Raw genomic sequence first — 17,722 nt, forward strand, 5'->3', positions numbered from 1 at the left:
TGCCGTACTTGGTTAGCACGTCTGGAAATCTTTTGAATTCAATTTTGTATCAAAAAGCATTGTTCTTAAATGTGGCATTTTCAATTCGCAATGAGATTTGTAATGACCCTCATCATGCGAAAATGGGTCTTATTCCATATGCGCCCATCATATAAATAGCCCACTCAGCTATCTCTCCTTCTGGTAAGGAGAAACAACATATTGAGTGATTTTATAGCGAACAGCATCGCCTATGGCCTGACTGCGCAAAAGCACATGTTGGGTTTAACAAACGCTTGCCGAAACGCATAAGACCCATTTTCGCATGACAGCGCTATTGACGTGTGATTTTAATGTGTCGAAAGAAAACTGCGTTTAAATCAAATATCAACATACGATATATTTCGATAGTGAAGAAAGATACTCATAACAAGGCATATAAGGACACATATGAAGTGCTCTCCCGTATTATATTTTTTATCTACTCACACTAATGTGTGGTTTGACAATGCTAACACACATTTCATGCGGTGAATATGCAACTTACAAGTGAAAAACACAACACAATAGTTTAACTTATGTTTAATTGTATTTATTCATTTAGAAAAGTAAATTGCAAACTTATTTCAAAGTCAGCGTACACGCCGACTACATTTTTAAAAGATATTTATTGTTATAAATATATTTAATATAATATATTTAGTTGTTTTCGGTTTTTGCGATTATAAAGCATTTTCGAGATTGCCTATAGTTAGTATGCCTGTAGTAATTGATGAACTCATATCCAACTGTCTATGTATTGACATCTGTGAATATAAACAAGCTAAACCTTCTACTAACCTTCTTCAATTGCGTTGTTAGCACCCGAAAAGATCGCCGCTATCTGTTGAGAACCAAAGAACATTTTCCAGAAATACCCGCTGTAGTAGCATGAACGAGGTTACGAAACAGGTCATTCGTATTATTATTATAAATTGTTTGTTATATTCGGGTTAAACGATTATGAAACATTTTTTTGTTTTTGTCTTTCGTATCGCTGAAGTTATTGTTGAACTTATGTTCAACGTTTTATAAATTGAGAATATAAATAAGCGTTAACTTTTTCCCGAATCTATTTATAGACTCAATTTACGAATGACCTGTACTACGTCATTGAGGTGTATGTGAGAGCGTAACCTATTGCGTTGTTATCGCCCGTGGACTTTCCTTTTGTTTATCGACAGGCGCATCTATTAATAGCCTCATTTTATGAATGGACTGAGCAAAAATACTACGTCATGAAGACGCTGCAGAAAGTGGACTATTTTATTCATTCATAAGCAATCTCCTCCGCGACACGTACAATACGATCATTGTTTATTGATTCTTTTCTATAAAAGCACCGTTCGAAACTATTACATTTAACACGATATTAATATTATGTTTCCATTTGTGAATGAATATAATTGGAGAACTCAAACCTTTTGCATAAATTATACAACTCTTTCTTGCGCGGATACGCGTAGTAAGCGGGTATTGGGCTCCTAGTAGCTAAGGCGTATCGACCTGAATTTTAGACTAACCACCTAAGACGGTCGCTAAGCGACCATCTAAAAATAGAAAAAAAGTAGCCCGCATCAAGGCTCGAACCAGTGATCCCCGGAATCCTGAAGTCAAAACGCATAAGCCAACTGAGCTATCCTGCCAAGCATACATACGATGCGTATTGTATACGTTATATAAGCAAATTCGTAGTTTCACTAATTTAAACGACAACAGAACTCTCCAAATCATTCAATCGTTTCGCGTTGCAACGCTTTATAATTTTTAGGTTTTTAAATCGTCAAAAGATGCATATAATGGCTATATTAGACTATGACAAATGTTCAGTAATACTGTTTCCTCACACACATCAAAACTAAACCGAAAATTTGCGAATATGAAACAATATTTTTCAATTTTGTCAATTTACCAAACCGTGAAAATCTGTTTAAAAAGCCCATAAAAACATGATCACAGTTTGACAAAGTGACAATTAAAACAAATGATTGTCATAGATTAAAAAACAACAACATAGGTTCAAACAAGCAAAACAACAGTCCTGAATAAGACAAATGTTATAATTAAGTGTTTATTTATGAAGACAAAATCATCGTTCGGAATTGTAAGTTTAATAATAATACGTGTGGTACTCTTTCATCGAGAACAACTGAACAAGGGAATTGATTACGTGGTACTCTTTCATCGAGAACAACTGAACAAGGGAATTGATTACCTAGCATTTAAACTTCCCATTACTAAATACAAGTAGATTGTACGGTTTAGTGGTAGTGCGTTCGCTTTTGCTTTAAGAACCCTAGGGTTGGCACATTTTTAGGCATAACTGTTTTACCCAGCTTTTCACCTTAAATAACCTTTACATAACGCTAGCAGACACGAATGTGTGCACTCCATTCATTGAATTGGCTGATTCGAGCATGATCACCAGACATAGGCAACATCTCCGCGTCTTTGTAGTATATGATGTTACACTTATCAGTGTAGGGAAATGCGGAATACTTTCTGCATGTTCATTTTGGCCCAGTTACGCATAACCGGTAAATTTCATCCCAAGACTTTCATGGTCAGTGCTGGGTGTGTAAATTGTCAGAGGGGAGAGGGATTGTACTACTTATAAAACCATTATGTTGATAACACAGTATAGCTTATAAGGTATCAAATAAAACGAATTTAAGGGATAGAAACAAATGAAAACCTATCGGTAAATGCCATTTGTCTTGGATTGTGAGACAAAACTACCGAAATAGTATAGTGTCCATGATAGAAGGGAAATCGTTTAATTATCAAGCCACAGATTGGTGATATGCGTGGTCAGTCTGTCTGAAATTGTTTTGCAAGACAAAATAGGCTACAGAGATTTGCCAGTTCGCAATGAATAACACAGCGTGACTTCAATTCTTTCGGAAAGTATCGCGGTTTGATATTCCATTTACAAGACGCAATGAATTTTTTTAAAGACCCGCATCATGCGAACAAGGAAATAACACAATATGCTGCCAACGTGGCTCCACTCCAGCCTGCGCATCCGCGCAGTCTTATCAGGATATGCATACTGATGAGAACACTGAGAAGTTACCACGAAATGTTGCGTGCTTTTTTTATAGCGTAAAGCGTAGCAACAGGCCATAGTGCGCACAAGTGCGCACGCTGGGGTCGAGCTACGCTGGCTGCATATGCATTAGCAGCAGTAAGACAATGTTTCGTATAACGTGGATGTAACAGTGTTATTTGAATGTGTGGAAAGAAAACTGCATCTTCATCATATGTTTCGATGACGAAGAAATAAATTCATAATAAGCCACATGAGGACGCATTTGATGTGATTACACATAGTAAAATATGTATGTATAAACACTATTATGTGGTTTATTATATGTGCACTTCATGAGAAACATTTTATGCCCTGGATATGTGACTTTTAAGTTAAAACAAAAGCTGTCACCATAGGATGACTTATGCCCCCTATAAACGCTCGATAGAAGTTTTGAGCTTTTTTCGAAACCTAAATGCAGGACCCTAAGTTCAAGGTCACAGGGGTCAAAATTTGTGTGCATATGGAAAGGCCTTATCAATATACACATGGATGCCAAATATGAAATTGCTATCTGAAGCAACATAGATTAGAAGTTATGAGCATTTTTCGAAACATAAACGCAAAGTGTGACGGACAGACGGACGGACAGTCTGATCACTATATAATATGCCCTCCTTCGGGGGCATAAAAAGGAACACATCAATACTTGAGCCTTTGTATTTAATTAAGTTTTTACCATAGCTATATAAGGAAAAATGCCCCGTCCGAATGCAGCCATGTTTTTCAACCAACCAGTACCATTTTCTAACTCGTTCAAGATATCATTAGGACATATCTTCTGACCAAGTTTCATGAAGATGGAACAAAAAATGCGGCCTCAAGAGTGTAAACAAGGTTTTACTATAGCCATATATAGCCATATTAGAATAAATGTCCCGCCCCATAGTCAGTAGTGGTCATGTTTTTTCACAGACAAGAACCATTTTCGAACTCATCCAAGATGTCAGAGGACGTATGTTTTGACCAAGTTTCATGAAGATCGGAAAATAAGTATGGCCACTAGAGTGTTGACAAGGTTTTCCTATAGCCATATCAGGAAAAATGGCATGCCACTTGGCATGAATCATTTTCAAACTTGTCCAAGATATCATTGGGACGAATCTTCTGACCAAGTTTCATGAAGATCTGTCAATAAATGTGGCCTCTTCAGTGTTAACGAGATTTTACTATTGCCATATATAGCCATATAAGGAAAAATTCCCCGCCCCCTAGCGGCCATGTTTTTCAAGCAACTGTAACCATTTTCAAACTCATCCAAGATATCATTGAGACTAATTTTCTGACCAAAGTTCATAAAAATCTGATAATAAATGTGGCCTCTAGGGTGTCAACAAAGCAAATTTTGACGCCGCACAACGAACAAAAGGCGATTACAAAAGCTCACCATGACCACATTGTGCTCATGTGAGCAAACAAAAAAGGGTGTGGGCATACAAAATAAAAGTGGCGCTAAATATTTTAACAAAGTGGGCATAAAAATTGCCCTCCCCCCCCCTGCATTTCTGCTTAATCCCCAGTATCACCAGTATTTTCATGAGGCATTGTTGGTTATTTAACAAATTATTATTGAAGACATAGTTTAATTATTTTTACATCTTTAACTGTCTTTAGTTCAAGCAATCACTTTTTCATGGCTGCAGCTTTTTTCTGCACTTTTAAGAGCTCTTCCTCATACTCTGTGGTATCCTTTCCTTCGCCCTGCAAGGTGCTAATTATGTCCTCCAAATTCTGTTGTTCAAGATAGGGAAAGGTATCATACAGCGGGCGTTTTAAAATTTTATCAAGATTATTTTCTTCTCGAATAAACCCAAAGTACACAAACAAGACAGTTATGCATGTAAGGCAAATTGGTTTTTCAAACTTCCATGAATCTGCTTGTGGGTCTGGAAATGTTTTCTCATACGAGAATTTTTCTGGATTATTGTAGAATTCAGTCATAAACTGGTATGGTGGCTGCTGTGCAACATCAGAAGGTGAAGATGTTCTCCTTTCGTCCAGAGCTGTGGAATCATTTTTCCTTGATGCAAATCTTGAAACAAGAGAAAGAATGCGTTAAATAAAACAACTATAAATGCAATATTAGTGAACAGTTTAATGTCAATTTATTCATAGTAATTCTAAAACATGAGGGCAAAAATTCATTGACTGCAATGCTTTAGTGGTAAATCGATGTATTTTGTCTATAATTTCAATGGTTCAATACTTTCCCATTGTGTGCTTTAATACCAATGTACTGAGTTGCGATTTTATATTTTGTTAAAGAACATGATCTATTGCAACAAGCACGCTTTAGATGTGCAGAACTTATCAGACGAAAGCAACAATTTCACGCAACGCTCTTATTAAAACACGGGGTATACATTGCGTACATGTAAAGTGAATGCGTACCAAACTGACTTTTATTAGCAATTATTGTAAAATAGCGGTAGAACAAGAGTCTCCATAGGATGACATATGAGCCCGAAAACAATTCGATAGAAGTTATGAGCATTTTTCTAAACCTAAAGGTAGATTTCGAAACCTAAACGCGGACCCTAACTTCAAGGTCAAGGGGGTCCAAATTCGTGTGCGTATGGAGAGGCCTTGTCCATATACACATGCATACCAAATATGAAGGTTGCATCTGAAGCGACATAGAAGTTATGAGCTTTTTTCGAAACCTAAACGCAGATTTCGAAACCTAAATGTGGACCCCTAAGTTCAAGGTCAAGGTCAAAGGGGTCAAAACTTGAATGCGTATGGAAAGGCGTTGTACATATACACATGCATACCAAATATGAAGGTTACATCTGAAGCGACATAGAAGTTATGAGCATTTTTTGAAACCTAATCGCAAAGTGTGACGGAAAGACAGACATACGGACGGACAGTCCGATCACTATATGCCCTCCATCGGGGGCATAAAAACTTTGTAAGCCAGTTTTCAGAGCAAGAACACCAACTTTGGGGAAAAGGCCAAAGCCTTTTTTCAGGGAAAAAAAAGAATTTTTTTTTCTGGCTTTGGGGAATGAAAAATACTGAGGTAGATTGGAAATTTAGAGAAAAATGCATGATTTTAAAGCAATTTCTGTAGGGGAAAGGGCCTTTTGGTTAAAGGGGAAGAAAAAGAGGCCCCTTTCTAAGAAGGGTTTTTGCCCCTGGTTTTATAAATGGACATGATGACTCAAGTGTTTCAGATTGGATTAGTCCTTTGGCTTTTTGCCCCAAAAAAATGAAATTGACAGAAGAAATTCATTTCAGTGCACCGATCAGGCTGACAAAAAACCCTTTGTCAGACATTTTGACCAGTACATTTCTATATCAATAAGTATTTTGGATGACCATGCTTCGGAACCATACAGACGTTTGAGATTAAATGTTCGGATTTTTTGCGTTTTATTGAATACAGTCATTTTTGTCACGTGATCGCTTACTTAAGAAATAGCTCTCTTTTTTGGCTTTTGGAAGCTTAATTTTGAAGCGATTTCGGTTGGATCAACTTTTCATGGTTAAAGCTTTTTTGAATCGCGACATTGGTAAGACTTTGATTTTGCTTTGAAATGCGAACCTGTTGCTGACATCATTTTAACTAGCTAAAGAAACTTCAGCCTACTGTTTATATAGTATTGACATACCTGTATGCTGAAGCTAACACCATATCGAAAGTCAACCAGAGTCGTAACATATTTATGTCACGCTATAAATCAAAGAAAGCTCATTTTCTTGGATACATTTCTACATATATTGGTGAATGAATATAAATTACTGCATCGAGGAATATTTTAAGGTTCAAATGTTGCAAATGCATCTTACAATAGATGAAAATAACTCATCAGTCTGAAATTCACAATTTTGACGCCATTGTCACTTTGTCACGTGACGAGTTTTCATTTGGATACTTTCGGATCAACCTTGACATTTTAGCTGAAATTGTAAACATTACTTTCGTTTTCTGAAATCTATTATTTGTGATTAACAACTTACGTCTGGTGGATTATAATACTGATTTCATTGTGAATCAGTTAGTTTTATATAATATTTACTTTGACTTTGTATTGACACTACAATTTGTTTACAAAATAAGCCAGAATAATTAAAAAACTGGGAAATGTCATTCTGAATTTGAAAACACTTGAGCACATGGTTTGTTACTAAAAAAAGAAATAATGTCATATGACCGTGAAATCTCGGGAGATTTGCATTTCAAGAAAGTCTGTCACATCGCTGTTTTTTCTGGATATGTGAGAGCAGAATAGATACATTTTGAATGTTTAAGATAGTATTTTGTGAAAGAATATATCAGTTAAATGTGAAAAATGTCAATCTTTCCAATCAAGTGGTTGATTTGGGCCAACAACTGCATTTGAAAGCTGTTTTGGACCGGTCTTTGTTAACTGTCAACTTTTCAGGAATTTCTGGTTGACTTTCCTAATGGGGTTGGTCCATAACTATAAAGTCGTACCAGACAAAAACAAAAAAAACGACATTTAAAGTTATGGTAGCCAGAACTACATTTGAACAAGATGGCTGACAATACAGAAAATAAATGTTGACTCTCTGAAAAAATTTCAAAAAGAACTAAATTAACAATGGACAGACAACCAAAAAAATACAACCAAATTAACGATGGACAGAAAGCCAGTGACAGTACACTTGTGGATACACAGTGATTGATTTTGATATTTTCAGTCAAAACACGGCATATTATAACATGGCATATTATCAGTGGTCCCCAATATAACTAGGTTCCAGACCCTGTGGTACACAATATTTGTCAGTAAAATTAAATATATATAAAGTTAAGTGGTGTCAATTGATCAAACCAAGTTAGTTAAGAATATAAGAAATTAAGGATCAAATTAGTTCTGGCTACCATAACTTTAAATGTCGCTTTTTATGATTTTTGACTGGCGCGACTTTATAGTTATGGACCAACCCCATTAGGAAAGTCAACCAGAAATTCCCGAAAAGTTGACAGTTAAAAAATACCGGTCCAAAACAGCTTTTAAATGCAGTTATTGTCCCAAATCAACCACTTGATCGGAAAGATTGACATTTTTTACATTTAACTGATATAATCTTTCACAAAATACTATCTTAAACATTTAAAATTGATCTATTCTGCTTTTACATATCGAGAAAAACAGCGATGTGTCAGACTTACTTGAAATGCGAATCTCCTGAGATTTCACGGTCATATGACGTTATTTCTATTTTGAGTAACATACCATGTGCTCAAGTGTTTTCAAATTCAGAATGACATTTCCCGGTATTTTAGATTATTCTCGCTTGTTTTGTAAACAAACTGTAGTGTAAATACAAACTCAAAGTAAATATTATTTAAAACTACCGGATTCACACTGAAATCAATCTTATAATCCACCAGACGTAAGTTATTTATCACAAATAATAGATTTCAGAAAACGAAAGTAATGTTTACAATTTCAGCAAATAATGTCAAGGTCGATCTAAAAGTATCGAAATGAAAACTTGTCACGTGACAAAGCGACAATGGCATCAAAATTGTGAATTTCAGACTGATGAGAGTTATTTTCGTATATTGTAAGATGCATTTGAAACATTTGAACCTTAAAATAATCCCTGATGCAGTATTTTATATTCATTCACCAATATATGTAGAAATGTATCCAAGAAAATGAGCTTTCTTTGATTTATAGCGTGACATAAATATGTTATGACTCTGGTTGACTTTCGATACTGGGTTAGCTTCAGCGTACAGGTCTGTCAATACTATGTAAACTGTACGCTGAAGTTTCTTTAGCTAGGATCAAATTAACTTATGTAATCAATCGAATTTGACACGGAAACGTATTACACATTGATAATGAGTTAATAAAAAACAACTACAAAATATCGTAAATTTACAAATATATTCAATTTTACAATAACCTTCGTGTGTAACACGTTACTGATGTCTGTTTGCATGCTTTCAATCTGCAAAATGTTCGCAAAATCACCAGTGACATTTCCAACCGTTTTCCGGCAAGGGGTCACTTTACGCCATATTGAGGTTAAAGTGCAGTAATTGTGTGTTCTCGACTGCCCATAACATCTCTTCGCAGAGACAAGTTCCGAGCATCCACCTGATCATCTTATTTTAGCCGCTTTGTTGAGTTTGAGTAATGTTTTGTGTGAACTTCGAGCATCATGCCAAAACAAGTTTTCTTGTATCTGTTTTAAGGAAACATCAATTTTACTAACCCATATACCTACAAAATGATTCACTTGTTAAGCTAATCTTTAAAACTTAAAAGGAAAATAATTTATAATGGTAGCGCGATTGTAAAAGCTTCTTCCATACTTAGAAGATAGAAAGAAATTCTCATCATTGTAACAAGAAATATCTTTAAAAAAGATATACGGCGTTGATTGTGGTCGATGTTTATGAACGATCAAAAGTTATCCCTATGAGATAAAAAGTAGCGGATGCCTTTTTTCTGCGCAGTTCTTAGCTACATCATAAGCAAATCAATTACGGGGTGTTGCGCCAGATTTCGTGGCTTATTTTGCTTTATGTGATATTATTACTCAGATATCTATATTTACAGAATAGAAAAACACAAGAAACATGAAAATAAACGAGTGCATATAGGTCAGCCGGCAATACTCGAATCTTATTTAATTGCATAATTATAGTATAGTGAATTATTGTGCTCAAGCTTAATAAATTGGTCTAAATTGATAAATATTTCTAATTAATTTTATCAAAATTGGTCCTTATCATGCAAATGTTGAAACCATATTAAAAATCGATGATTGACATACCACAATAATATCGCCGAATATCTTTATTTAGTATCTTTCTGATCAAAACAGACTTCAAGTGCACAAAGTTTACGAGACGGCGTTTATATAAAGATTTCTGCAACTGACCGCAAACTGACCTTGATACCTTGCGGATTGGAATGCAATGCATTACAGTCACTACGTTATTGTCAGTAAGACCGGTGTAACAAAATGATCGCAACCCCTTCTGCGAACTCCGGTGATGAACTGTATATAAACTCTGACTTTCACAAATGGCCGCGAATTGACCCGAAACCTCGCGAGTTGAAATGCAATGCAAGTAAGTACTAAATATGACAACATAGCCTTTAGTATAAACGCTTTTGTGATGGTAATTCTCTGAAAATAAAAGGTGAACGCACAAACTGTATTTATGTCGAAAGTTTATTGTAAAACTGTTCTATATATTGAGCCTTTTCATTAGAGATAAAATTGTTTCATGCAGTAAAACAGTGTTACGAAGACGCGGATATGTTTCCAATGTTCTGGTGTTATACTCAAATCAGCCAATGGAATAAATGAAGTGTATTCATTCGTACCTAGCCGCGGGAAATTTTATTTGAGTATTATTGGACACTTACAAAGGTCAAGTCAAGGTGAAAAGCTGGCGTAATACAGCTTACGCCGAATAAGAGAATAATTACTCTACATAGATGCAATACTAAGTATCTGAATAGTTGTTACTAGAATCTCAGCTGATTAATTGTTCTGCTAATAGTAATACATCTCGGATATAAATAAAACTTATCTTAATCCGGTATTGTTTCACTCAGTTTCGCTAACTTAAATCTTTTAACAGTATGCGTGTGTTTATTTGATACAAGTTCATAGGACAATAAAATAGTGTTGTTTTTTCTCTTTTTGAGATTATAGGTGAGTTTTAAATAAAGAATATTGGTTAAAAACTTTTCGGAAAGCGTAAATGCCAACATAGCTTTAGTTTAGTACAAACATCATGTATATTTTCTTTATTACAAAATATACATAATTTCAATTAATTGAAAATGGAGTACGACATAAAACATGCATGAAGTTTTTTATTTTCTTTATTACAAAATATACATAATTTCAATTAATTGAAAATGGAGTACGACATAAAACATGTATGAAGTTTTTTATTTTCTTTATTACAAAATACACATAATTTCAATTAATTTCAATTACATAAGAATATTGTTTAACATGTGAATTCTATTTTCTATTAAATCAAAAAGGAGTACGACATAAATCTTGTATGAACTTCTTTATTGTCTTTATTACAAAAAATACATTTACAAAAAAATACATAGAATATACAGTGAACGTGACAAAATACAATACAATTTAAACAATATACATGTGCATTACTCCAGCACAACACCGTACACTTGACCAACCTTGGCCGGGAACTCGGAGGTGGTGCATTGATTCGCCTCATACTTGTCACATAAATTAGAGATCGAACGCGGTCGTTATAATTAGATACTACGCGAAAATAGAAAATGTAAATTTTGCAACGGACACGCTATAGAAAAACGAGTGTCACTTTGTACTTGTTTGTCTTTTAGATAGAGAAATAAGAAAAGGAATATTTAAAACTATATTTTCAAAGGTTACCAATGTTAAATAAATTTGACATTCTAATGAAGTCGGCAAATAAAAAAACATAAACTTTGCTTGATATATTTTGAATGCTAATGAAATGCGTTATAATATATACAATCTGTTATAATTTTTAATAATATCACATTGAATAAAGCATTTTTATTTCTTTTGGTTGAAGTCTTCCGAATTTAATGTAGCTAGTTTTATATCGTTAAAAGTTAAGAAACTATTTTAAATGCGCAAGTAATTATCAATATGTGCCAATATGTGTCATTTTACACCATATGGGCGTTCTACTAATCCGTTATCAAAACAGATGCCGCAAACTGTGAATGACCCTTGACACTTGGTCTGATTAGCGAGTTTTTTTGTACGTGCAAATTCTTCAACTTCTTATATTTTAAAAATTGCAAAAAAATAGTTTAAGAGGAAATTAATAATATATAATGATATATTATGTACTTAATTATATATGTAAAATTTATTAAATATTTGTCTTTTAGCAGTCACTAATCCATATGCGTATATTTATTTTATTGTTTAACATAGTAATCGAGAATAACGTTGGACACTATATATTGTGTATGCTACTTTTTGACGACATTGACTATGTTATACGATTATAACAATGCTCATACCACGACACTCACACAATATCAACACACAACAAATTTACACTCGTGAAGAAATTCGTATAATTTACACGATTTAAAAACACTATATTTCAAACTCCAAATAAAATCCGGTATACTTACCAATTTAATGAAAAAACAAAGCAACTACTATAGGCAACTTTGACACATGAACGGGTTATATATGTATATGTATCTCAATAATTCTGGATCTTATATATATTTGGCCGCCACGTAAGTTTACAACACCTTCATTACTCGTTGGTTACACTTTTAGATGCAAACAGAGAGTTCAGAGAAAAACACAATTTTCTTAAACGGATTATTCCTACGTGCTTATTGGCGATAAGTATGCCGACTTTGATTACAAAATTAACGGCTTTTAATAAAAAAACTGAAACATCTATTACTCAACGAAAAATAGTGTGACTAACGAACACTTTATACTGTATGCGATAATTCGCGATATTTTTGCCGACTTAGATTATACAATTAACGGTTTTTAAATAGACTAATAAACAAGTCATGACTATTTAATAGATATGATAATTATATTCAGCATAACTATTCAATGATAATATAAAATAGTGTATGGCCTTTCTGGTATACCATGAGGCCTTTTTGGTTCACTTATGCGGCCTTTTTGGTAAACAGCCTTTCTGGTACTATACCATGGATATAATATCAACTTGGGAACGTCCGACCACTAAACACGCATGCATTCATTTTTTCACTTTGATACTGGTTCTTAGAGCAAAAAACATTTGCTTCCTGCACAACAACATTTCTTTAAATAATATGAAAACTAGTAGAATGTAATACTATCATTTCTTTAACTTTTCAGCATGCAAATCATATCTATTAACTTAATTGTGCTATATTTTATTTCTATATTGTAGCTGTTTATACTTGTTATATTTATACTCATGTTTATATAGTCGGTTCAAAAGCCTTTATGGCTTATGTTGTCTATTTATGTCTTGCCGACTCATAATAAATCTTATCTTTTCACTCTGTCATCTCCAACACATTGGTTTTTAGGTTAGCATTCCTTTTTGTTAACCTTTTAAGGTATACATAAGCTATTTCTCATTTTAATAAGGATTTTTAATTACAAAGCTCTTCACAATACATATATTAAAAGGTTTATTTTGCAAATTTAGCAAACATGATCAAAAACTCATATCATAATGATAATGGTCGGTCCGGTAAGTGGAAACAAACTGACTTTTTTAAGCATAAAAGCGTTCATTTTGCTACAACAATATCATCTAATTCCTACATACCTCCTCAACGAAGAAATTGTGCCCCCAAGTAGGAATAAAACAGTGATAGGTTGTGAGAAGCGCCCATAAGACCATTTCGTTTTTTTTTAAATTCTCTATATGAAATTCCTACATAGATGTTGTTCATGTTCTACGAATGTTCATGCATACAAATTCCAAGTGCATCACTTCTTTGTTTCACACTCTGCTATATGTTCCGGAGTCTCGAGCAGTCCATTACCCATTACAAACCCAAGCTAGTTAATGTCTGTCCAACTTTCTTTGCCTTTCTATACAGAATTGCTTTTGCAACCATGACAACTTCCTGAAAGTGATTCTATGGTGTTCATTCTTGCAAGTCATCAGGAAGAGGAACATCAAAGTTTCTATCAAAGAATGCTCCAGTTCAACAAACTGGTCTACAGACTCACAGATAGACATCCAGCAAAACACCCCCTCTTCTATAAAGGGGGGGCATAAAAATAAACTGATGTTAATATGAATCACAATACAATTTATACAAAATGAGGTTTACATAGATTGAGAATGAAATTTAATTAGGTACTTTTGTTTCTGCTCAAAGCCATGAAATGGCATTTCCAAGACAGTTATTAAAATACCAATTGCTTTAAGGAGCTTTTTGTCATTTTATCTCAAGCAAATTCTTGAAAATGTAAATTTATTATATGATGTTTTTAAGTATTACTTCCAACTACCAATGTTTAGTTAATAAAAATTGCGAATCATTAATTTAATGCAATGCATTTACTTTATGAAAACTGTTTAGACTTTGTACTACATAACTGTTTAAGCATATTTTTTTTCTTAAAATCAGTATTGGTCACAAAGCAGTTTGATAAGCGTTTTACTAATTAAAACAAGTCAACTCTGCAAACATATAAATTTAATTTATTTTCATTCAAAATTTGCAACAAAAAATGCATTGACGAGCTTGTGACTAAAAATTGTATAATACATTACATTATGTTAGCTTTATCACATTCCAAAGTTATAAATACTTTATTTACAGCACAAAATTTTATTACAATAAAGCCACCTGAGGAGAATCAAATACTTATTTGATTACATTTCACTCAAGAATACATCCAGAACTTTTCTCTATTAGACAAAAAAATAAGCAAAACAGAGGTATGAACAAAAACCAACAACTTACCATTGTATTTGTAATAAGAAAAAATTAATCACACTAGGAAAAGATCAGTGTATGTATATTTGATAACACAAAATCTGAATAAACATGTCACAATCGTTTTATATCTGTTATAAGGTTAAGTCTTTCACTTCTTTTTAAGTTCTGCCATTCTGTTGAGAGCAGATCCAGCACGGAACCACTCTATCTGACCCTCGTTCATTGTGTGATTCAGAGTTATCTGCTCCTTTTGACCATTGGCATGCTTGATCTCACAGGTGACGGGCTGAAAAGTTAAAATACATTTATCTTTTTATTTTGTTTTATGGTAAAATAAAAATAGTTACAGTAAGTAAAGGAGTAAAACATGGCAGTTAAATTTTAAAATGTAAAATTTATAAAAATCAATAATATAATTTGCCAAAGCTTCACATGTGTTGTCAATGCAAATGGATATTTTGAAAATAATCTGAAGCCACTAGACTTTCAAACAAAGTTATTTTAACACAGATTTGACAAATTCCAAAAGCGTTACTGATTAAAAGTTTCAGGAAAAAATACATGGAAATCAACTAAAAATAGGACGATTCAAAGTCCCAAATAAAGTAACATCCTCACCTTGCCGGGTGCCAAATCCTTGAGGCCCAACAGAGAGACCCTGTCTGATGGCTGTATTTTATCATAGTCGCTTGCGTTGGCAAATGTCAGGGGAAGTAAACCTTGCTTCTTTAAGTTTGTTTCTAAAAAAAGGAACTTGTTATATCATCCCTGCTTACAAAAATGTTTCAGCGTTTATTTACTGTTTCTGTATTATGTTAACAAATGTTAACAAATTAATTTCCAGTCTTCTCACTTACCCCATTAGCCCATAGCCTTTTTTTGGGACATATTATAATGAAATGATTGCATCAATAATTATTATCCATGTAAAGGGTATATAAGTTTATATATACAAACTATAGTCTATCTGGTGTGAATAGCAGTTAACAAAATATAGATATTACATTAACATTGTATTTTTCCCACATTTGTTTTCATTTTCACAGTCTTCAATTTAATGTTAACAAATAAAAATAGCTGAAAACAACACTTTAACATCAAATGACCTAATAAGATCAAACAAATGGCACCACTAAACTGCACGTGTTTGCTGTATCAACAGTGTTGAAGACACCAACATTTATCTGGTGAGATTTTATCTTGTTATTACGGGTATGATGTAAGAATAATTAAAAGGTGGGTGAGCTTAATTTGTACTGCCATAGTAGGGGTTTCCAAAGTCTAGCAATATTTAGGATACATCTATTACGAACAGTGTTGTATGCAATTTGAAAACCACATGCACAAAAAATGCATTTGATTACCATGAATTCGTGCAAAACTTTTGACAATGATGGCCCTGCCTCCCAGATGCCTGGGCTCCAGTGCAGCGTGTTCTCTGCTGCTGCCTTCACCGTAGTTCTCATCTCCAACGACCACCCATGGAGTTTTCTTAGACTGGAAACAGTCAAAATACTCTTCAATTTTTACTGCATTTTGTTTGTATGAATAATGTCCACACCCACAAAGTGTTGTATGCATGAAGACACACTAATTGCTCTTCAATAGTTGCTGAAATGTCTAAGTGCATTTTATTTTATTAATAAATTTAACATTTATATAGAAAACAAATCACATAATTATACAAGACTATTGCCAAGCAATAAAAGTCCACTACCGGCTCCACCATTGTCAGAAATTCCACCATTGTCAGAATATTTTTTTTATTTGTTGCCATAGCAACCAGAATTTTTGACGTAGGAACAAAATGAAATGACGTGCATAATGTCCATATTGCCATCTATCCATGTTCCAAGTTTCATGAAAAAACATGAAGAACTTTTAAAGTTATCGCAAGATCCAGAAAAACACCATTTTCAGCAGTATTTCTAGTCTATTTGTTGCCATAGCAACCATAATTTTAGACATAGGAACAAAATGAAATGACGTGCATAATGTCCATATTGCCATCTATCCATGTTCCAGGTTTCATGAAAAAATATTAAGAACTTTTAAAGTTATCGCAGGATCCAGAAAAAAACACCATTTTCAGCAGTATTTCTAGTCTATTTGTTGCCATTGCAACCACAATTTTTGAAGTAGGAACAAAATGAAATGACGTGCATAACGTCCATATTGCCATCTATCCATATTCCAAGTTTCATGAAAAAATATTACTACCTTTTAGAGTTATCGCAGGATCAAGAAAAAATCACCATTTTCAGCAGTATTTCTAGTCTATTTGTTGCCATAGCAACCACAATTTTTGACGTAGGAACAAAATTAAATGACATGCATAATGTCCATATTGCCATCTATCCATATTCCAAGTTTCATGAAAAAAATATTAAGAACTTTTAGAGTTATCGCAGGATCCAGAAAAAAACACCATTTTCAGCAGTATTTCTAGTCTATTTGTTGCCATAGCAACCACAATTTTTGACGTAGGAACAAAATGAAATGACGTGCATAATGTCCATATTGCCATCTATCCATATTCCAAGTTTCATGAAAAAATATTAAGAACTTTAAGAGTTATCGCAGGATCCAGAAAAGTATGACGGACTGACGGATACAAAACCACAAGTCCCCTCCGGTGAAACCGGTAGGGGACTAAAATATCATTTATGATTACAAAATAACTACAGATCTTTTACATATGAGGCTAGTGATCCCTAACCACTATGTCAGTCTTGTCCAAAGAACAGAACAATGAAGAAATGTGTGCCTCACTGACATGATGAGTGTATTGCACATTTACAATTCATTAAGATTTGTAGTTCGAATTAACAATAACATTTTATTTGGACTGACATACCAAAAAACAAACTCACCCTCCCAAACTTGGCATACGGAATAATTACAACAAAAACAACCCAACCTTGATAAAATTAAAACCACAATATTTCATCTTGAAGTATGTGCTGAATATACATCTTTATCGATTTCTATGAAAAAAGTTCTTTTTAACTATTATTGTTTTAAAAATAACATGTACATATCTCATAACAAGAGCTGTCTCCATAGGATGACATATGCCCCCAATAAAGATTGAAGTTATTGAAATGCACTAAGTGACCCCGTGATCTAGTTTTTGACCCGGCATGGCCCATATTCGAACTTGACCTAGATATTGTCTAGATACAACTTCTGA

At 33.7% G+C, this 17,722-nt stretch overlaps 1 protein-coding gene and 1 long non-coding RNA gene across 3 annotated transcripts in view; both read right to left on the bottom strand.

Annotated features, from left to right (window-relative positions):
* Window positions 1-3,755: 3,755 nt before the first annotated feature.
* On the bottom strand, window positions 3,756-9,129 carry LOC127868589 (uncharacterized). The gene is made up of 2 exons (XR_008044189.1): window positions 9,002-9,129; window positions 3,756-5,141 (listed from the first exon to the last, which is right to left on the bottom strand). It is a non-coding gene; the product is annotated as an uncharacterized LOC127868589 (long non-coding RNA).
* Window positions 9,130-14,272: 5,143 nt separating this feature from the next.
* LOC127868590 (aconitate hydratase, mitochondrial-like) overlaps window positions 14,273-17,722 on the bottom strand; it is a 34,851-nt gene continuing 31,401 nt past the window's right edge. For both annotated transcript variants that reach the window (XM_052410457.1, XM_052410455.1), the window contains 3 exons: window positions 15,894-16,026; window positions 15,148-15,269; window positions 14,273-14,815 (listed from right to left, as the gene is read on the bottom strand). In XM_052410457.1, the coding sequence (XP_052266417.1) occupies window positions 14,678-14,815; window positions 15,148-15,269; window positions 15,894-16,026 (393 nt within the window). In that variant the 3' untranslated portion in view covers window positions 14,273-14,677. The remainder of the gene's footprint in view (window positions 14,816-15,147; window positions 15,270-15,893; window positions 16,027-17,722) is intronic.

Source organism: Dreissena polymorpha, chromosome 2 (genome assembly GCF_020536995.1).
Source record: "Dreissena polymorpha isolate Duluth1 chromosome 2, UMN_Dpol_1.0, whole genome shotgun sequence".
In the NCBI taxonomy this organism is placed as follows: Eukaryota; Metazoa; Mollusca; class Bivalvia; order Myida; family Dreissenidae; genus Dreissena; species Dreissena polymorpha.